A 21,447-nucleotide genomic window follows, 5' to 3' on the forward strand; every position below is an offset into this window, starting at 1 on the left:
AACCGAGGCAGCCAAGTCTGCCCCCTTGTGGCATCAGGCTCGATTTCAACATAAACAGCAGTATATTACATAAATGCATTCAATCAGAGTTTTTAATAAAAATGATTTATTATAGTGACGTATCTTTTGTTACATAAAATCTGCTACAGCAAAGTATATTCTCCTTGCAAACACAAGTAAATATATGGGTGAGAACAAAAAAACCTGTCAGCTTTCTAAATGATGTGCAAAAGAAAAAAAGAAAAAGAAAAAAAGGATTCCTTCAATCAGGAGTGTGGAGTGACTCAGGGAAAAGTGCCATTGTTTACATCAAACATGACAAACATTATTACACATAAGGGAAAGTTAAATGACACCTAGAGAAGAGCGGTGGATTTCCTACACACTTTCTTGGAAGATCTACACACAGGCAGTTTGGACTAAAACATGCTGAATTCCCAGGTATAGTTTTCAAAGTTTCTTGTCCAAAACAACAAAACAACAAAAACATCGAGTCTGTGCTCACATTCTGTTCAACCTTTAAACTGGGAAAATAATGCTTCACCCTCTTCAATAAAATTGATTTTCTAATAAAATAAATTAAACTAGGTAAAAGGATAGAACTGTCAAGAGGCATATGAGGCATCAGTTTGTATAATCTGTTTGTAAATATGTTTATTTCTATAAATATCTTATTCTTTTAAGGGGAAAAAAAGATGTACAAATATATTAGAACAAATATTAGAACATCCAATATTAGAACAAAACATTTGGAATCTCCTTATACATTGAGAACTATGCAACATTTAAAACAGTTAAAATGTTATTTTAGAAGACATCTCAAAATATAAATTAAATATTAGAATCAGTTGTGCCGTTTGAATTGAAATAAGCTAAGTAAAATGTCATTAATTGCTTTAACTATGACAAAATGTTAAATTCCAGGTCATAGACAGTAAGTGCCTCAAAATAGCATTCAGTCCCTTTTCACATTTGGTTCTAAGATTGTTGAACTTGAACAAATTGCATGATTTCTCATCTACAAAGACTTGAGCACCGTGTCAAGTAATGATTTAAACGTCTGAAAAAAACGTAGGAGATGACGATGGATAAATGTTTCCAACAAGACGAACGACAACCATTTCCGCACAATCCTGAGCGTCCAACCTGCAGAAATGACCTCAATCTGATCTCCCTCACTATGGAAGTACATGTATTTGAAATACAACAACCTGTGGAGCTGGTGAGGAGTTTACAGGTACGTTCATTACAGCAGCATGGACGGGCAACGTGTCAGAAATGAATGGGAAAGTACTGGTGCTGAGTAAAGAATAAAAGAGCAAGACTAATATATTTTGTGGAGACAAAAACCAAACACAAACAAATACGCAATAAAAAAAAAACAAATCTTGAAAATCGAGACTCCTTATTCCCTTCAAGACAAGACTACGGCAATTTGTCCATTATTGTTCCTTTCTGCGAGGAAGAATGATTAAATTATGCTACATCACAGTGTGCTTTTTTTTTTAATGAAAATGATGCAAAAAAGACTACTGTACTACAGATCAAATATCTAAAACACCAACATTTTCCAGTTTTTAATCTATATCTTTACTGACAACTTTAAAATGTACAAGAGCAACTATTAGGCTGCCCGCGCTGTTTTCGTTTTAAAGCTTGCGCTATGGATTTTCAGAGATTAAGAATTAACAACATTCCCTCAGCAAAGAAGACAGATGGGTTAGTGCGTGGCTCTGCCTCCTTTTGCACTTTGTATTCTGCCAGCGTCACACCTTCAGAAAGAAAGAATTGATAGATAATAACTTCGATCATCCTGTTGGTTAGGGAGACCTAGCTGGTAAAACAGAGGTGTTTTCAGACTTTTGATCTGTAGTGTATAACTGCAGTGACTGGATGATGCCAAAATACTAACTGTTATGTTGTTATTTTATAGTTTAAGAATATTTCATGTTTTAGTATTGTGTTAACTGGAATAAGTCCCTCAGATAAAAAGTCTAATGTGTCAATGTCCCAGTGCATCGGTTACAAAATGAAAAACTACAGCATGTGTGTTGTGACACCGATGTACAAATATTTAACATGCAAGAGTAAAACAGAAAATAAAGCAAATATGTCAATTACACAATGTCGTCCAAGTGCTCTGCTAAAGCAGAATTAACTTTTATAAACAAAATCAAAAAGCAATTCAAAACAAGTCCATGCGACAACACTGCCTTGTTTCCACTACGATGCCCCCTGAATGAAAATCTAGAAATTGACCACTCTGCTTCTGAAAAATGCACCACATCAATGCACTTCATGCATTTACGGACATACCAAAGACAGACGACCTGCTGTGTGGAGTCACACACACTCAAACTTCAGCAGTTTCCATTCTTAGAGCAACAGCTGTACCTGAAAAAATATTATTTCCTTCCATTCATTTAATACCAGACCTTGACTGAGGTAAAAGTAAATATTCTGTGACCAGATATGGACAAAAACAATGCTACAACTGATCAACTAATACAGCGCCTGACAAGCTTCTGTTTCACAACAACACCTGTCACTGTTAATCAGTCTCTTCAAGGATGGAAGTGCTGAAAACCAGAAACCTGGAGGGTTTCTATTCCTTCACCAAGCACCACAGTCTTTGACTGAATTTTGGTCATGCTTTGACAAAACAAAAAAAAACTAAAAAACGACAAGGGTTTAAACTGTATAGTATGTATGCAGGTTGTAGGACACCGAAATGGATAAGTAATGGTTTCTGTTAAAGTCAGCAATTGATGAAACCCAAAAACACTCGAGCCTGTAACAGACGACAGACATGGCAAAATTCATTGTCGAAATATGAAACCAAAAACTTCTATTCTCCTAAAGCTTTTATCACAAAAAGTGCAACGCCAGCTAATACAATTGATCACTCTTTGTGCCATTTAAGATTTGGAATTGCAGTGGCTCTCATGAAGCTTTGGGAGTAAAAATTATTTGAATTGAGTAAAAAGGTGGTGGGGGACACACACAAAACGTGGCAAAACGAATAACAAAAAAAAACCCCAAGAGGAAGTGGTCTTGTATTTTTGTGTCGCAGCACAAAGGGTGTCTGCATAATGTGCCTGTGTATAGGTTAGTGCTAACTGCACGCAGGATCATGGCAAGAAGGGCCTCATTCTGCTGTGTGGAATGAAGCTTTTGTATTGAAAGTGTGACAGCTACAGTTCCACCTTAACCCCCGGGAGAGTGCAAATATCCTTAAAACACCTGAGCCCTGCTGGGACTCTTGCTCGCTCACTCACTAGAAGTCAGCAAACTCTTTCGCACACTTTTCCGTTTGTGAGACACGAATGTCCTCCTCTTCGTAGTCGTCGAAGTTGCTTGTATCTCCTGGACCTCTGCACTTTGGCAAGAAGGGAGCTTCAACCTAAAGATGCAGAATGCAGAATTCATTTGGGGCCAGTGTGGTGATTGAAGAAGACAAGGACAAAGACAAAGACAAAGACAAAGACAAAGAAATCGAGATCTACCTTTCTCTCGTAGACTGCGATCCAGTCTGTTGTGGAGAACCACTTGTGATTTTTGATGTCATTCACGCCGTTCTTCAAGTTGCCGAATCTCTTTGTCAGGTCTACCTGAAGCAGGTTTCTCAGCAAGTCCTTCAGGTCGGAGCTGAAGTGAGAGGGGAATCGTACCTACATGGTGGGAGAACAAGAAACACTGAGTTATCACAAGCAAATTGTGAAAAAAACAAACATTTGATATTCTGGAGAAACAATGTTGGTCCTCATGGGATGCCAATCCCAGCTGACACAGGGCCAAAGGCGGTGTACACCCTGGACAGTTCACCAGTCCGTCACAGGGCATTGCCAAAAACTGTTGTTAAAAAGATTTGAATTTGCATGTGTATGGCTAATCTGGCCTACCTTGCCAGACACAATCTTTTCATAGATCTGGATAGGCTGATCAGCGAAAAAAGGAGGATAACCAGCAGCCATTTCATAGATAAGAACTCCAAGTGCCCACCAGTCCACAGCTTTGTTGTAGCCCTGGAAATAAATAAAGAGACAAGAGGATTATTTTCTTTTTTATTAGTTTCCTCTCCAAAAGGCAGAAATACTCTGAAACACAATCAGTTATAATATTCAGAAAACTTTAAGACATACAGTCCAGGCCAAATCTAATTATTTAAAATAACAGGTATTAGTAGTTATATAAAATAACAGTTAATACTAGTTATTTAAAATAACAGGTATTACTAGTTATATAAAATAACAGTTAATACTAGTTATTTAAAATAACAGGTATTACTAGTTATTTAAAATAGCAGTTATTACTAGTTATGTAAAATAACAGGTAAACAAAAGCATCATGCTTGATATTTATTAGTATTTTACAGTCAGTGACTGAAGCTTAAGAGATGTGAACTGTTGCCCAGTCAGCCTGAGATCAAGGTAACCTGCTTGGGAGGTGAAGGATATTCCAACTCTTAATCTTGAAAATCTGTTTGGTTGCCAAGGCTGGATGTTTAGGATCACTGTGCTCAGAAGACCTACTGTGCATCTCTGCATTCAATCTGACAGGTGGGAATTACCAGATGAGGTGATAGGAGCAAGAGTTTCTTCCTTTTTTTCCCCCACACTTTTTCTTCTTACCATTTTCCCTAGAAATGTACAAGTTCCTTTTTGTGCCTTGGTGAACTTTGGCCTTCTCAAGTGGAAGGCCAATGTGTCCCTGGGCAAGACACTTATCCCCAAGTTGCTCCTGATGGCTGTGCTGGCAGTGTGTGAATGGGTATGAAAGACGTGTCATAGAAAATTATGCGCTGTATTAATGTGGGAGTGAATGAGTGAATGGCGAATAGACCATTCATCTAAAGAAAGTGTCTACCTACAACATGAGCCATTTTCAGTTGTTCTGAGGTCAGGTGACAGCCGCTCAAGGACAGTCCACAGAGTGTGTCCAGTAGAGGAACAACTCAAAATGCATACCACGTAACTGCAACATCTCTGGGCTGATGCCAAGGTTGAACACACTCGTATTGCATGTCATACCTGCCTCTCTCCACCCGTGTTTCTACACTAAAACCAGGATTACCCTGCATAAACAACACATTTTCTTCTTCTTCTTCTTTTGACTACCTTTAAGATGAATTGATACATCCACACTGCACAGTAGGAAGGAGGATGTATTGGCTCACCTTGCTGAGGATGATCTCTGGAGCCAGGTACTCAGGAGTTCCACACAATGTCCAGGTCCTGCCTTTTACTCTTTTGGCAAAGCCAAAGTCTGTGACCTGAAGAAATAGTGTATAAGATTAAGATAAAATAACATTATTATGATGACGTTAACACATACTGTATCTAGTGTTTTGGACTACACAATGTCTTCTCCTTGAAACCTTTGCAGGTCTCAGACCTCCCGTTTCCTTATCAAAGCAGTGCAATTAAGAGTTCCGATTTTCTTTGGGGAACTTAAAGATTCTGTAAATACAGCATATCTTCTCTTCACACACTGAAAGAAATTAGTTTCTCTCCACTCGTCTTTAAAAAATTTTTTTTAGGCTTGTCTAGAAATAAGGCTTCATGATGCATAGGAGCCATAGCTCAACCTCAGGTGGGCAGGGTTGTGTAGTTGTGCATCTCTCATTTTCTCTCTCTCTCTTTTTGTCTACACAAGGTGCTCGTTATGTTCATGGCTCTCAGGTGTGCGGTCTCTGAGAAGGCGGGGCTATGCCCTTTAAAGCCATGCAAATCCAATTGTTTGCTCTCTCTCCCCCTTGTCGGCCTGGCACCCTGCAGCTGACCCGTTTTCCTGATTACAGATTTAGGTTATATTTTGATTCTCTTATTTAAGTTTTGTGTATAAATAAATATTATTTGCCGGCATCTCTCTTGCTGTGGGTTGTTTTGTCAACGCATATGAGCCAGTCTTGACAATATACAAACTCTAAACGCTCTGTGTCTCACCTGGACGTAAAAACACACAGGAAAGCTCTGACACTTTATCTAAATTTCCTAAAGATGAAGAAATGAAGTAGAGAAGAACACAAAGAGGAGCAGACTCTTGCTGTGAGGCTGCAGGTGCTGCTGATAAAGAGGACAAAGGAGACTGAGAGGGTGGAGTTTACATTAATATTCTTTACAAACACTGATTTAAAACCTAATTGTTAAACACTTGGCAACTTTTTTAAATCACTCATATTTGGTAAGGTGGTTACTCACCCATTTTCCTGCAGGGTGACAAAGTCAGAGAACATAATTTTATCACTTTACAGGGACTTGAGTTGTTGTGTACCTGGATGTACCCATGTTGATCTATGAGCAGGTTTTCAGGCTTCAAGTCCCTGTAGATGAGGTCTAAAGAGTGAAGGTACTCAAAGGTGAGCACGATCTGAGCTGCATAAAATCTTGCATGGTTTTCACTGAAAGACGGAAACAATACTAGTCAGACACTGATGACCTATATGTATATATGAACACAAGCCACATTTGAAGGTGGAAAAAAATGCAACACATTTATTGTGAAGCCAAATTAAAAATGATGTCCTCACCCATGAAATGACCAGAATGATAAAGTCACAACAAATAAATGGTAACACTTTATATTAGGGAACACATATTAACCATTAACTACGTCCTTACTACCATATATTAGTAGCATACTAGCCCTAAATTAGTAATTATTAAGCACATATTAACACCTTATTCTACATAACCTTATACTAAGACTTCCCTAAATAAGGTGTTAATACATGCTCAATTCTTACTAATAAAGAGCAAGTATGCTACTTATATGCATGTTAGTAAGCACCTAGTTGATGGTGAATATGTGTTCCCTAATATAAAGTGTTACCAAATAAATAAATAAAAACGACAACTATAACAAGAAAACCTTTTACTTTTTACCTGAACCTTCCGATACGTCTGAGATGTGAAAACATTTCTCCACCAGGGACATATTCCATCACCATATAGAGGTTTGAGTTGTCCTGTCACACACACACACACACACACACACACACACACACACACACACACACACACACACACACACACACACTATTAGTAAGGTCATGTCAACAGATTAAATTTGAACTCCATGGTTACTACATTGTAATACATTTTCTTATGGGAGAAATATAATCTTGGTCAAAAATAATGTAAAAAATATTTTCACACACTTTTTTAAATAAAATAATCTCAGTGATGACTAGTTATTTTAAAATCTACTAAATGAACTGAAATAGTTTCACATTAGTGAAACCTCTAAAAAGCTGGCTGTAAGCAGAGGTCAGCAGTGTGTACCTTGAAAGCATACTCCAATCTGACGAGGAAGGGGAAGGAGACGGCCTGTAGTATTCTCTTTTCATTTAGTGTGTGTTCTATCTGCTTCAATTTAACCACCTGGAAAAGAAGGGACAAGTGAAGTACTAAATGTGTGTATGTTATATACTTTATAGCGTTCAGAATAGCAGTCACAAGGTTTACTTGTACATTAAAGTGAATGTATACAGAGAGTTTATGCAAGTGTTTCTCTTTAATAGCAGAATTATTAACATTTATGATATGAAAATCAAAGTGCCCAAAATATACAATCCACTGGAGTGAACATAATGTCCTTGTTGACCTTTCCACAGTCACTTGGTTGAAACTACAACTACTTAGAAACATCTACTAGTCTGGTGCATTAACGGGTTTGTGGGAAACTAAGACATGAAAGAATTACAGGAAGCAATCACAGACAAGACAGTGCCTCATCCATCTGTCACACATTCACTCAATTCACAATGTATTCAAACACAATGATCACACCTGGTCATGATGTTTGCTGTGACAAATTGCCTACTGTATTTCAAGCAACTTTGAAGTCTCTGTAAGTTAATTTGCAGACTACTGACTGAACTACCTCAATGGGAAAAAAATAATTCCTGGGAAATCGTAAACGTAAATAAGTAAATGGCAAAAACATAAAAACAGGAGCCAAGTGAAGTCTTGCAGAGAAAGAAGAGGACAGTCCACACACTATAAAAAGGAAAATATTTCAGCAAGAAAGCATAAAACAAAAAGACTTGTCAGTATGTTTTAAACCAAATCAGGGATCAGAGTAAAAAAGATCAAAACACTCAGGGCATGCTAAACTTCACATTGGTATTTAAAGGACTTAACTCTCATGAATAGCCTCTGAGACCTTTAGTGATAACACAGTGGTAGCACATGAGGAAGTGTTCCATTTCCTTTGATACACAGCATTTATGTAATTACGGCATTTGTCAAGCACATGTCTGCTCTCACAGACTTTCTTCGAGGAGCATACACTTACTTTTTGTTTGTCCAAGATCTTCATGGCGTAGAACTGGTTTGTTCCTTTATGTTTGACGAGCATAACTCGTCCAAATGAGCCAGTGCCCAAAGTCTTAAATCTATCAAAGTCATCCAGGGCTGTTGTGCTCTACAAAAACATATTATCAGTGAAATAGAGAGAGAGAGAAAACCGTTGATTTAAATTCTTCAACTCGAAATACTTAAACTGTATGTTCAGGGTACTTCAAGCTCCTATAGAAGGTACTAGCACAACACTTTGTCTTCCTGTAACTGAAAGTAAAACCACAGTTGGAGATGTTGGTGGTCAAATACCTCAGCAATCACATTAAAGTCAACAAGATCTAAGTCATTTTGACCAACATTTTTAACTTTCATCATTAAACAGATAGTACAAATGTATCAACAACAAAAACAAATACATAATTCACACAATTTACCTGTGGTGGACACTCCCATTTTCTTAAAAAATCTTCTTTGGCTTTAGCTAAGAACTCTTTCACTGCAAAAACAGGAGAGAAACGTAATTAACGTTTAAGCACACAAGAAAGTCGAATGAAACGTTCAAAGGGATAAACTAAGGTGATAAACACCTTGAGGAAACCAACTAAAGGAAGTTCAAACGTTCAGGGGCACAAATGCACTTTGAGGTCAGGCAAATGTCAGGTAGTGTAAAGGCAGGACTCTACTCAACACCAAAAAAACGAAATCACACTCAAAACAACACAGGACCTAAGCAGGAAATTTGAATCCATAAAGTGATGCAAAGAGCTGTTGTGAACGTTACAGAACTGTCCAATTCAAACTCAAGCAATTCTGCATCTCTTTCAGAGTAGGCGGGAGTAAAATGGGGAGGAGGTAGTAATAACGGGCAGAGAGAAAAGACAAACTACAGAACAGACAATAGTGCAGGCATTCGAAAAAAGTGTGTTATGAAAGTCACAGCAGACATGAGATGTCCAAAGTCACAGAGTCATAACAGGTGTTTAATGTCTAACTGGTGGTGGTACACTGTGAGGTGCTGTTACTCATTTAAATGCATGTCGAGCGTAGATGACTGCTGTTTATGTTTTGGTAATATGTATGTTAACTGACTGGGTTGTTTAAAGTTGTAATATTTGCAGAGTAAACATTCTCTCTGTGATTTAGGATGGCTCATGGAAAAATGAGCGTACCAAAAGTCTCTACAGTTCACCAAGGGTTTGCAGGAACATTCACCCACATGGATGGAAATGATGGAAAAGAGAAAGAGAGGAAGAAACGTTTATGAAGTGCTGAAAACAGAACATTTGTCATTCATGTGGATTAAATGCAACACAAAACAAAGTGACACCAACAAAGACAACATATGGCATCCTAACAAAACAAAAATATATCCTGATTGTTCTTGTTTTAAAACTGTCTTCAACTGTCTTTAAGAACAGTGATGTGTCTCTGTGTATTCTGTACAACAAGTGGATATTTCAGTTCACTGGAATACACAGTTCATTTTAATTATGCACTTAAGATAGCTTTCAATCTCTAGACCCAACTTCCTCTTTCTCTCTTACCAGTATTGGAGGAGGCTTTTACTTTCCTGCACTAAATAAAATATAATACAAGAAAGATCAATGTTAAACTACAACAATATGCCACAAAGAACATACAGTGATTGGAACAACATTGCAGAAAGCACACAAAAATACACATTTCATACAAAAACAGTAAACAACACGACAGAACAGCAATATTTCATTTACATACAGTATTACCAATAGCTGAGTGAACAAAAGGTGTAAGAAAAGGTTGTGATGCTGCAGCTTGCACTGCAAGAACGGAGAGCAGTTCTGCCCGGGCACTTACTCAACTTATCCCACATGATGGTGAACTCGGAGATATGAGGCACATCACTCTCTTGTCCTCTCTGATCGAGGCTACTCTTGCGATACTTTTGAAATAAACGGCTGGCGAAGGATTGCTCCTTTCCCTGGGCCATTTTCAGACAAATTTCTTGATGTGCGAGTACAAAAAGCCTCCCAGACAAAGCAAATGTTTTCAGCCTGAAGAGCAGTGTGAGTGACACTTGCAGCTTCCTGTATGCAGCCAAGTGCACAGCAAATGCTTGGCTAACCACAGAAAGTTAAGCTTCCTGTTCACATACTCAGCTTTAGTGACAGTGACCAACTACACATCTACTTTTGACAACGTTAGACAATACAGTGGAAAACACACCTAATACCGGAAATGGTGTCAAAATGCAGTACAAGTATGCTACATTCTTTGGGTAGACGAGGGAACTGTGAGACCGTGCATCAGAATCTAAAGCATTTTAAAAACTAAATTAAAAACAAAAATATTTTAGTTTTTTATGCTTCAGATTAATATCTTCATTTGAATGACAACAGAGACCTATATTTGCAGACCTTTATTTTAAAACCAACCAAAACATTCCCTGATCTCACAAGGTCAACAGTTTTTTTTTGTTTTTTTTAAAATCCTGAAACCTAAGCATTTCTTTCTTTCTCATGTAAAAAAAAAGAATGTAGTGCCCCGATTTCCTCCTGAAGCCGACCAGGAAATAAGAATATAATGAATATCCACTAGGGGGTGACGCTGCTGGTTGCAAAAAGAACTCTGTTCAATGGAAGTTGATGGAAAAGTGAGCCCAGTTCCCACTTGATTAATAGTGTCAGTAAAACATTTTCTGAGGAGTTACTTAGCAAACACGATGTCAAATTAGTCAATAATGTTACATTTAAGAGGAAAATATGAGTGGACACCAGCGTAACGACCAATGTGTGCATTTCTGTTTGCAAAACATTAACACGGTGCCCTTCTACTGTACATCACAGGTCTCGAGGCTTCAAAATGAGAGTTCAGATTCCAATGTCACGACTGGTCATCATTTTGGCCATACATGTCTAGAAATCCTTTATTACTTTTTATGTTATGCTGCTCACACAAAGTCAGACAAAGGTCAGCGAAAACATAAGATTCTTAGCAGAAGAAAATTTCTCCCGACACATTCAAGCAGACACTGCAGGTCGCTCTGAGCACAAAGGCTGAAGCTTTATGAACTTCTGCCAATCAGAAAGCAGGTCAAAACCGGTGCTCTTCAGCCAGACACTAGCCACAGTACAGTTTAGCAGATTACCTTGGTCAACACTGACACTAAACACATCTTAAAGTGCCCCCAAGCCACGTCTTTCAAGTGATTAGACACTTGAAAGAAACAATATTTCTGATTAACAGCTGCTCAGAAGAGTGGGCGAACGAACTTTCCTTGATGTTAGAGTAACAAGAAATTAAAGAGATGTGATTGAGTAATAAAATGTTGATTTACAGTAAACTTGTTCAGAGCTGACTTGACATGTGGTTTGTTTTCTTAGGGTGACCAAATAATTTTACAGAAATGTTTCCAGTATCACTTTACGATTTATGTGCAAACAATTAAAATAACATGCATAACATGAAGCTGTTGTTAATTTATCACACATACATTATCTTAGAAATTCTTAGAAATTATCTGACTTGTTTACCTTTGCAAAAAGAATACTCTGTGTTACAACTATGCAGTTGTCGCGGTTTATGCCGTGAACTTGGTCACTATACATTTTTAAAAGGTGGGTCTTTATATTAAAAAAATTGGGGGAAATTGTTGCTGTCCATTTCGAAAACAAAACAACACCAGAAGCAAAAGGCACTTGTTTGTTATGAGCTTGCTCTTGTTACACATGAGGCATATTCTCTGGTGGAGAACTTATCTTGAACGTTATCAGGTGGTAACAGTGCCTGCATGGGCCTTGAACAGCAGCTTCAGTGGAAACCGATGTTTGCTGATGTTGTCGAACTCCAGGCATTCTCTTTTTTGTAAATTAAACAAGGAGGGTCGATGACATTGTGTTTCACAGTGTGAGAATAGATTTAAAGTTAAATTTCATAGAGTCTCTTTGCATTTACTAGAGTAGTAAACAATGTAGACGTCCTACATTGTCACTTATGTGTTGTCTATTTTGCCTGAACTGGCTATGACATTGTTTCAAAGAAAGATAAGGAGACACACAGTAAGTCATTGGGAGGTAAACTGCTTTACCAAAGATGGTTGTTCTCTGCTGTGTGTGTGTGTGTGTGTGTGTGCGTGTGTTAGCAGCAGCGCTGGGTAACAGCTGCTGCTAAAGACTGCTCTCCTCTGACTTCATAACAACCAATGACACGCTGTGCAGCAGCTAACGGTAGACGGCAGACAGGCTATGGCTGACAGGCTGCTTTGCAGGTGCTTCTTACCGCTTTCCTGCTCGTTGCCTTTCTTGGCAGTGGCTGTGTTTCCCATTGTAGGAAGACCAGGGCGATGCACAGCTGGCGAGGAGCGGTGATGGTGATGATGATGATGGTGGTGGTGGTGACGGCGATAGGCTAACAGGCTTCTCCGTTAGCTAGCTTACAGATACCAGCTTGTGCTAGCTGTTTGGCTAAGAGCAACATGAATGTGTTGTCTTAGTGGACAGAAGGTGGACAGAAGCTCGACGTGCTCCGCTCACCGCCCCTCTGCTCTTTGTTTACAATGTCCTTTTCCGTTCAAGTGCGCCTCCGCTGGAATGAAAACATGATCCAGACTTCTCACCTCTGCCTGCTGCTGCTGTCGTTTGGTGATGCGTTCACGTGTCACCACAAAACCCGTACAAACGACCGACTGTGCAATGCTGCGTTCACGTAATGATCAGAAATATGAGATGCATGTACATTACTCTTATTTAACGAGAGTAGCTTTTCGGTAGATTGAAATTTGAAAAAAGTAATTATATGCGCCAGTATTTTGCACTAATCAATTTATTCATTCTCATGAGAACGTTCAATATTGTCATAACTACAACTACTACCAATAATATTAATAATGAATTACTATTAATAATCTATTATATTAACTTATTGTTATGTACCTACAACTTAAATTTAAATTAGATAGATTAGTACCTTTTTAAAATGAATTTGTGCAAAATGTGTGTCACTGTTTAATGTGTTTCATGATTGTATCTTTTGTTTTTCCCCCCGCTTCCCTTACCCCTAAAAGTGTTTCCCGACACTTGCCATGCCAGCATTGTAAATAAGAATTTGTTCTTAATGTTAATGTTTTGCCTGGTAAAATAAAAAAAAATATTTGAAACAATATTATATTTTCACCATTTTCTAAGCTCCTGGTTCATCTTGTTCACCAAGACAACAAACATCTGCTGAACTTCAGCAAAAGCAATGTTTTTTAATATCATGTTTGCAGTTTGTTAATGATTCATATAGTTTAATAACATATGTATAGAAAACCAAGAGTCTTGAGCCACTTGTTAAGTAACAAGTACAAATACGTGTAATTAAGTACACAATTCACAGATCTGCAACTTTTGCTTTTACTCCACTACATTTCCTCTAACTATCTTTATTAATCGTTACTTGCAAATAAAACCAGAAGAAGAGTTGTTAATGGTCTGTATTTATATAGAGCTTTTCTATTCTACTACTGAGCTACCATGGCTCAATCATAACTCATCACTTTTTTTTTAATACTTTAACGTCTAAAACTTAAGTACATTTTATACACTACATACAGTACAGTAAATGTCATATACTTTAAGACCGTATTTTAAGTAATGTTATAAAAAAGTGACTTCAACTTCTACTAAAGTCATTTTCTGGTAAGATACTTAAAAAATCCCTTTAGGGAATTTATACAAGACTGGTAAGTAATAAACTGATGTTATATGAAATAAACGAGTGACCTTTCAGCAGGTCGCGCCCATGAACAGCAGGGCCGTGTTTTAGCACCATGGTCAGCGACACTCGGTTGCTAGGTAGCATGTGTCAACGAAGAACAGCAGAGTGAAACCAGCGTCGAGCGATGAGTTTAAGGTATGGGAAAATAATAATGTGCAGCCATTGCGAAGTGTTTGCTTTGGTATAGTTGGTAATAGCTGGAAACAAAAGTGTGTGGACTGAACATGGACGCGCTGCCGCAGAAAACCAAGTGTCACGTTGATGGTCCCAGATCGAGAATGCAAACTTCAGCACTTTGCCCGGTTCCCCCCTCTCTCGCGGGGCGAATGGTTTTGCCCACGGACTCGCTCCAGCACTCGTACCACACCGGAGGACTACAACAAGATACTGTTCTTTTTTGTGGTTGTCACTTTTCCGTAGTAACGCCTTTACACACCATGACCACTGGTGCAGTGTTAAAGACACTCCCGGGATTGTGTCTCTGTTAAGGGACACCAGTGTCTCTCGGCGGCGGCAGCGTCGTTTGGATGAGATCAGCTCATCCAAGTGCCTGGAATAAATAAGGTGACGTTTTAACGGGCTACTCCATCCTTAGCTCGCTAACGTGGGGTAAGCTAACTGTACACTAGCATAGGGTCATTATGTTGCCTTTGATTTCCTACACTGATTCTGCATTGTATGTCATTCCATTATTGTGTAATACCGTGAGAAGAAAGCGCCTCCATTCAGCACACTGCAGTTTAAAGTCATGTTGTTGTGTAACGCTACATTTGTGATGACAGAAAGTGAAATGGACAGCAGTAGTAAGACCGTTTTGTCTCCCTGTTTGATCCACCTGCCCCGTGCAAGTGGCTGTAGCGACCTGCCGTTAGCTGCTGCCTGCTAGCAGCCAATTCACAGCAATAAAAGCATTTTTCGGGTGATGTCACGCTAAAATCTGACATTGCGGCCAATTCATTTCAAACACTTGGCATCTTAGATATTGTATTGTGAGTTTAAAGAAATCAGTTAGTGTTAATCCCGGAATAAAGACAGTGCAATGAAAAGGGGGATGGCCTACAACCCTGTTCTTTGACAGTCACTGCTCCTTTGTTGCATCGTTTCTTATAAGAAAGGCTAGACCTTCTGTCAGTACATACATACATTGTTTTTGGTATTTACAGTCTGTTTGATTGCATGATGAAATGTAGTGTTTGAGAATCTGGATTTGAATATCCTTTGAAGTGCAGCAAGTACTAACTAACTAAACTAAAAAAATTGTTTTGTTATGATCAAAGAAGAATTAGAAATCAAGTTTCCCCTCTTTTTATTTAACTGAGCAAGAGCTAACTATTGTAAGAAAGGTAAAATACTTGGGTCACATGACTTATGTGATGATGACAGGCAGATAGATAGATGGATAGGTACTTTATTAATCCCCGAGGGGAAATGAGGTTGTCATAGCAGCTTGAAACCAAACAAACAAAACACAATGCTATATTAACAAAATTTACCATTAACAAATGTGCATTAAAGTGAGTAAATAAATGGCATTCTGGAGCGCAAATAGCTTATGTATGACGATGTTCAATGTGTTCAGTGTGGTAAATTGATTGCTGGCACGCAAATGTACAAGTAAAGTCAAAACAGCTCTTTTCAGAATATACAGTACTCTACTCCACTATAAACTGCTCACCAATGGTGTAGTTATAGCAAAGCAACGATGAATAAGATTAAGGTGGCATATAATGATGCTCTCAGAATCTTGTTGATTGATAGTGATATGTTTGTAACTTCTAATGTTCTCACTTTTCAGGCTATACCCAGGAACTTTATGTATAAACATATGTGCAGGTTAACTGAGTCAAGGAATGGAATTATAATGTCTGCGTAGGTTTGTGTATATACAGAACTCAGGAGATGTAATGGTTAATTACAGGATAATGTCAACAAACCATATGTATTGTGCAGAACAAAAAAGCTATGCTACTTTTGTGGCAGATCTGTTAATATCTGATTTACTCAAGACATAAAAATATGGAGAATAATCAAACCTTTTAAATAGGTTTGAACTAATCTCCAAAACAGGACACAGATACATTCACTGATGGGTTGTGACACTGAAGCCGGTTACAGATTTATTTCTTTGAGGGCTGACTTGTTGTGGGACATTCATTAAAGCGCTGCAACTATAGTTTGTGACTTCTTACAGATCTATGGATCTTAACTTTAAAACTGTAAACTGTAAAGTTGACTCTGGAGATGATCAGAGGATAAACTAGGACGTTAGAGTCACAAGTGAACTTGAGAGCAGAACCAGCCCAACATTAACACTGGCAGTTGGCAGTAATGTTGAAGGTCATCTGTGAATTGTGAGTATCTTGTGTCCGACTAGGAAATAATTTATTGTGAACCATCAAAAACAAATCTGCCAAGCCTTTAAAACCACTAATGTACACATGGTCGGATAATTCATGTGTTGATAACACATCTTCTTACACACATTGTCACAATATATTATAATAGCACAGTGTTTTCGAACAGTAAAATTTACTGTTCGAAAACAATCATTGGCTGAGAATGAGGTCAGACAAGGTTGTGGTTAACATACATTTTTAAACGCATTCAGCCAGCAGTGCTAGAATTTAGCAGTTGGCCATGTTGTCTTCATCACCATAGATTTTTTTTTCCTGATTTAAAATTTAACATAGCTGTTTGTTGGTGTATTTCAGTATCTCGTGGGCCGACACCTCCCACACTTGTTCCTCCTCATATTTGGAGGAAGGCATGAAGTCAGAGCTGGGTCACTGGTTAGAGCTAATTTTAGTTCCACTGGCAATTCTAAACCAACTATGTTCTCATGAGAGTAGTAAGCAAACTCAGCTAAGACTTTTCCTGCAAGGACAATGTGAAGTTGCAGGAAAAAAGATATAGGTTGTATAAACAAATGTACGTTTTAGGTATACTGTAAATATGTACAGAGCAACTCTGTCATTGTGCCTTTAAAAAAAGTCACTCTACACTATTCCTGAGATAGCGTGTTCCTTTTTTACTTGAAAATACTTTTGTTTAATGATTTTCAGTCAGGGATGTGTAACAGTAAGTGCCTCCATTATTACATGCCCTGAGGTCCAGACACTGCTGAAATGGCAAGGTAGGGGCCCAGTGCATGTCCTGTAGAGAAAAAGTACCTGTGTCTGCAAACCTGCTCCTGCACACAAAGCTAAATGGTGTTTTCCTGACCCTCTCTATTGATTCTTTATTTGATGACTGCTTTCAAGACATAGCTTAATGTAAGGCTGTGACAACATAAAACAAACCCCTCAGGGTCTTACTGCTGCTTATTGAAGGGACTTGTGTAATAGGTGTGACACTGCAGAGTGAGCTACTATTGTTCAACATTCACTTATTGACGAGCTATGAGTGCTGTTTTTGATGTAAAAAAAAAAAAAAAGGTTGTAGTACTGTTGTCGAACACTGTATAAGTGACATGAGCCATGTTGATTTCTCATATTTTTCCGGACAAAATATTCTGGCGCTTTTCCACTACACAGATCTGACACTGCGCGACTTGGCAATAGCACCTGGTACCTGGTACGTTTTTAGTACCGGCTCTTGTGAGGTCCCACGTGAGCTGAGCTGATACTATGCGATGACTGCCAGTCACTGATTGGTCAGAGAGTGTCATCACTGGAAGAGTCACGAGCGTGAGGAATCAAACCAAACAATGCTGAAATGTAGATCAGTTAAAAATACTTAAAAATCACAAAGACATGTGTTAATCTCCAACATTTAGCAAGGAAATGTCTAAAATCTCAACATTTAACAGAGGTGTCTGGTGTATTTAGCGACAGCACTGCGGAAAGCCTGCGATTGTGAGTGGAGAGCTGCATCACAAACCATTCCGATATATTTCAGTCCAGGGACTGTGTCAGACAAAGTCTGCGCTCTGGTTATGCAGGAATTACTGAATGATTCTGTTAACAAATCTTTTTTAATTAACTGATTCTAATGATTCAGTACACTGAAAACAACTACTTTACAAGTCGCAAGTCACTAGTTTGTGTGCGTCGTGTGTAAAATGACATGAGGAGGGCATGTTAAGGAGGTACTATAGTAATGAAAAACGATACCAAACCGTGTAGAGTCATTCCGTGCCATGCCATGCCGAGGCAAGCTGCGCTGGAGCTGTGTAACTCATGAAGGATAAAGAAAAGGCCTTGCATACCCCCCCCCCCATACCCCTTTAAGATAAACATGTGCAGCTTAGAGAGTGTTGCAGAAGAGCAGCATGGAGAGCTGACTGTACAATGAAGCCTTTCTGTGTTTGTGTGTCAGAGAATGACCTCAGCATCTTTATGGGCTCTGCCCACTCTGCTCTGCTCTGCTCTGCTGGCCCTCTGGCACACTCTGTTGGAGGAAGTGTGTCATTGCATTGCAGAATTAGTGATATTTCTAAAATACGGGTGGGAGGGATTTCAGATTTTGTAGTTAATACTGTATCAAATGATTAGTTTGGATCATGCTTTCAAATGCTAACAGTAAGATGTAATGGTGACGAATGTTTTACTGTTACATTTTCCAATAAAGGTTTTGGGGTTTAATGGTTTTGAGTGAACAGTAAACTTTACTAAGATGGTAGGACAGATGAGATGATCACACTGCTGAAACGTGATATCACCTCAGGATGTCCCGCTTTGAACTGATATTAGTCATAATCCTCACTGGTGTCTGAATCCTTTTTTCTGTAATTTCAGTGCTAGTAAAACTAGGCCCCCTTGTGGTTGATAACCACTACTACTACTAAAACACATCAGATACACATGAGAAAATGTCTTTGACCTTACACTGATCGACCTGATTGAGTGACATTAATATAAATATTAAGTTGTATCTCTTTATAATGATGTGGCTGATCAGTGTGGCATGTTTTCATTTATTTTTTTAAATTCAGTTTCTACATCAATTGGTTAAAAAAAACGATACAGTGTGATTCATGACTTGTTTATTTATGCATAAGACGATAACATCCTAGACTAAAATCTTAGTCTCAGAGGTGCAAGGAAGTAATGTCAGTGACATTCTTAATTCATGTTCATATTCTAATCTCTAGATGCAGCCATTTGAAGCTGATCATCTTACAGAGTGTGATTTACATGTTAATAATTAATAATGTTGACATAAATAAACAAGTGTTACCTTTAAAACAATTAAGATAATAGTCAATGTTGGTTAAGCACAAAAAGAGCAATAAAACATTTGTTGCTGCATTAATTAGGTAACAAACTCAACTATTATGAATAACACGGGCTACTGCTGGGAATCTTGTGTAGATTAGACAATGCTGTGTACTCTTGTTTGTATGTGTGTTCTTGCAGGTGTTAAGTTGCATCATATGTGTCTGATCCCTGACTTGGGTTTACATTACACCTCCAAGTCCTGTGAACCTGTTGAGGCAGCATTCTCCTCCTGCACTGCATCAAAGGGAGGTATGGACAGGTGGGCAGGCTTTGACTCTTTGTTGTCCCCAGCTCTGATGATCTCAGTCCAGTCTCTGTCCTTTCCAGGATCAGTGTTCTCACCACGGGCAGGTTGATAGGCTGACAGGAAAGTCCACCGAGTGATAAAGAGATGTTTCCATAAACTAAATTGTCTCGAGGATACTGATCAAATCAATATGGCCGCTCTTCAAGTCAGATTATATCTGTGTACAGTGAGTGTGAGGAAAGAATATATTGATCAATAGGAAACTCGGTCTTCAGTATATTCTCACCACTAGAGGCTACTGTTGATCTCTTTATGAAATGCTAAAGAAGCACCATGAAGTGGTGAGCTCGAGCTGTGGCCTTACATTACAGGTTTGTGTTCTGATCTATGATTTACATGGTTATTATATCTGCCCCATATATTCATGGAACAATGCCCTACAACTGTTGAGCTTCACTATTGTGATTTGAACATCTTGATTTTCTTAAATCAAGCGTAAAAATTGGCTGACCTGGTAACAACCAAGCTTACATGTAATATTTTACAGAACTCACCATTAACCTCCATGAGTTTCAACTAATTTGTCAGCAATTGGGAAATAGTGAATCCAGCTTTGAATCTGACATGGCAACTGGGAGTTGCTCCAGCTTTGCCCGCCACCCTCAAAGGAGATGCACTAGAGAATGAATGAAAGACATTTTGAATACGTTACAAGGTGGTGGCTCCCTGATGTTTAAGTTTGTGACCCCATAAAAAGATAAACTTGCTTGTCATTAGTTGGTTATGACAAGGTCAGTAGAATGGAGGAATAATTTCCCATTATTTCCACTCATCATTTAAATGAGTGGGCAAAAAAGATTAGCATAACAGGAATACATCTTATTTATTTTTATTTTTTTTCTATAAATCTTTTTCTTGAAGGATCAAGGAGGTTACATTTACAGGAGGTAAAACAGTTCTCCATTTTCATTTTTACATCTTATTTTATCTGGGTGTGGGCAAAAAAAACACACCCAATTACGATATTTTTATTTTTTAGATTACTTCGATTTCTCCCCCAGAATGGTGCGTATTGTGCGTGTTACCTACAACTACAGGTTTTGAAAATTCATTTTTCAGTTTAATTTCAAGCATGGTAATTTGGACAGTTGTGTCGTGTCCTGTTGTGAGAGGATCTATTCACTTTGGCCCAGCATTTATCTAATTTTCTTCCAACAGTAGCTCAGTGAACACCGAGTAGGCAGAGCTAAAATTAGTTGGACAAAGTGGTTTTAATATTAGCAGGTGCGACTAAATGTAGCAGTTAACCTAACAAAAAAACAAACAAATAACCTACATTCTGCTGTACATGTTAAGTAGCGCTGTCCCATTCAATTTAGATAAATGTCAGACTGACTGATATACAGTGTGCATTAATTTTGGAAATATAAGTCATGGGTTATTGTCTCAAGAAAATTGCAATCCTTGAAACTATCAAATTGAAATACAGTCAAATCACAAATCAAATTGACACCCAAGTATCATGATATAATATAATCATATCCTGATTGTCATTTTGTGTAGCAGAAAACAATATTTTTAGCCATCTCACAACTTTGTCCAATTTTGTCCGACCATTTGTTCATTCTTGTCCAGATCAGTGTGATCGAAATTGAGCAGCTTAAAGCATTGTTGGATTGGTGGTGATCATGAGCAGCTGGTATTGTTTCAAGTATTCTTTAAGGAGGGAAAACACCATGGTAGTCTATCATTCGATGGAGTGACAGAGTCACACCTGCTGGCAGTTAGGAATCCTCAGTCTACCAGAATACTGCTTTGTCTTGTGAGGAATCTAAAGCACCTGGACAAGAGAACCCCCAGCAACAAAAGGAAAACATGTGAACCACACACCAAGAAAACACTAACAGTCCCATCTTGCTGTGAGGTAGCTCCTCTAGCCACT

The 21,447-nt window shown here is 38.4% G+C and overlaps 2 protein-coding genes across 7 annotated transcripts in view; one reads left to right on the forward strand and one right to left on the reverse strand.

Annotated features, from left to right (window-relative positions):
- Positions 1–83: 83 nt before the first annotated feature.
- Positions 84–13,066, reverse strand: prkacba (protein kinase, cAMP-dependent, catalytic, beta a). Of its 3 annotated transcripts, none has more exons than XM_058637709.1 (10): positions 12,561–13,066; positions 8,738–8,799; positions 8,299–8,427; positions 7,284–7,382; positions 6,885–6,967; positions 6,274–6,400; positions 5,177–5,272; positions 3,903–4,025; positions 3,507–3,671; positions 84–3,403 (listed from the first exon to the last, which is right to left on the reverse strand). In XM_058637709.1, the coding sequence occupies exons 1-10, from the start codon at positions 12,604–12,606 to the stop codon at positions 3,278–3,280; spliced, it is 1,056 nt and encodes a 351-aa protein (XP_058493692.1). In that variant the 5' UTR covers positions 12,607–13,066; the 3' UTR covers positions 84–3,277. The 3 variants fall into 3 exon arrangements, with proteins under 3 accessions (XP_058493692.1, XP_058493691.1, XP_058493693.1); XM_058637708.1 differs by lacking the exon at positions 12,561–13,066 and adding an exon at positions 10,140–12,529; XM_058637710.1 differs by lacking the exon at positions 12,561–13,066 and adding an exon at positions 9,473–10,121.
- A 1,345-nt stretch (positions 13,067–14,411) lies between these two features.
- The window catches only part of ttll7 (tubulin tyrosine ligase-like family, member 7), a 70,372-nt gene continuing 63,336 nt past the window's right edge, over positions 14,412–21,447 (forward strand). For 3 of the 4 annotated variants that reach the window (XM_058638769.1, XM_058638766.1, XM_058638770.1), the window contains exon 1: positions 14,412–14,648. The gene's annotated coding sequence lies outside the window, so the exon portion shown is untranslated. The remainder of the gene's footprint in view (positions 14,649–21,447) is intronic. The other variant, XM_058638768.1, reaches the window with a different exon arrangement.

Source organism: Solea solea, chromosome 9, assembly GCF_958295425.1.
Source record: "Solea solea chromosome 9, fSolSol10.1, whole genome shotgun sequence".
NCBI lineage: Eukaryota > Metazoa > Chordata > Actinopteri > Pleuronectiformes > Soleidae > Solea > Solea solea.

Bases quoted from the DNA above. Each gene is read 5' to 3' on its own strand.
- prkacba (XM_058637708.1), bottom strand. From the start codon at position 10,272: ATGGCCCAGGGAAAGGAGCAATCCTTCGCCAGCCGTTTATTTCAAAAG. The intron at 6,401-6,884 runs GTAAAAAGTAAA...TCCGTCTTTCAG, and splicing joins AGACGTATCGGAAGGTTCAG to TGAAAACCATGCAAGATTTT. The intron at 3,404-3,506 runs GTAGATCTCGAT...CTGCATCTTTAG, and splicing joins TCGCAGTCTACGAGAGAAAG to GTTGAAGCTCCCTTCTTGCC.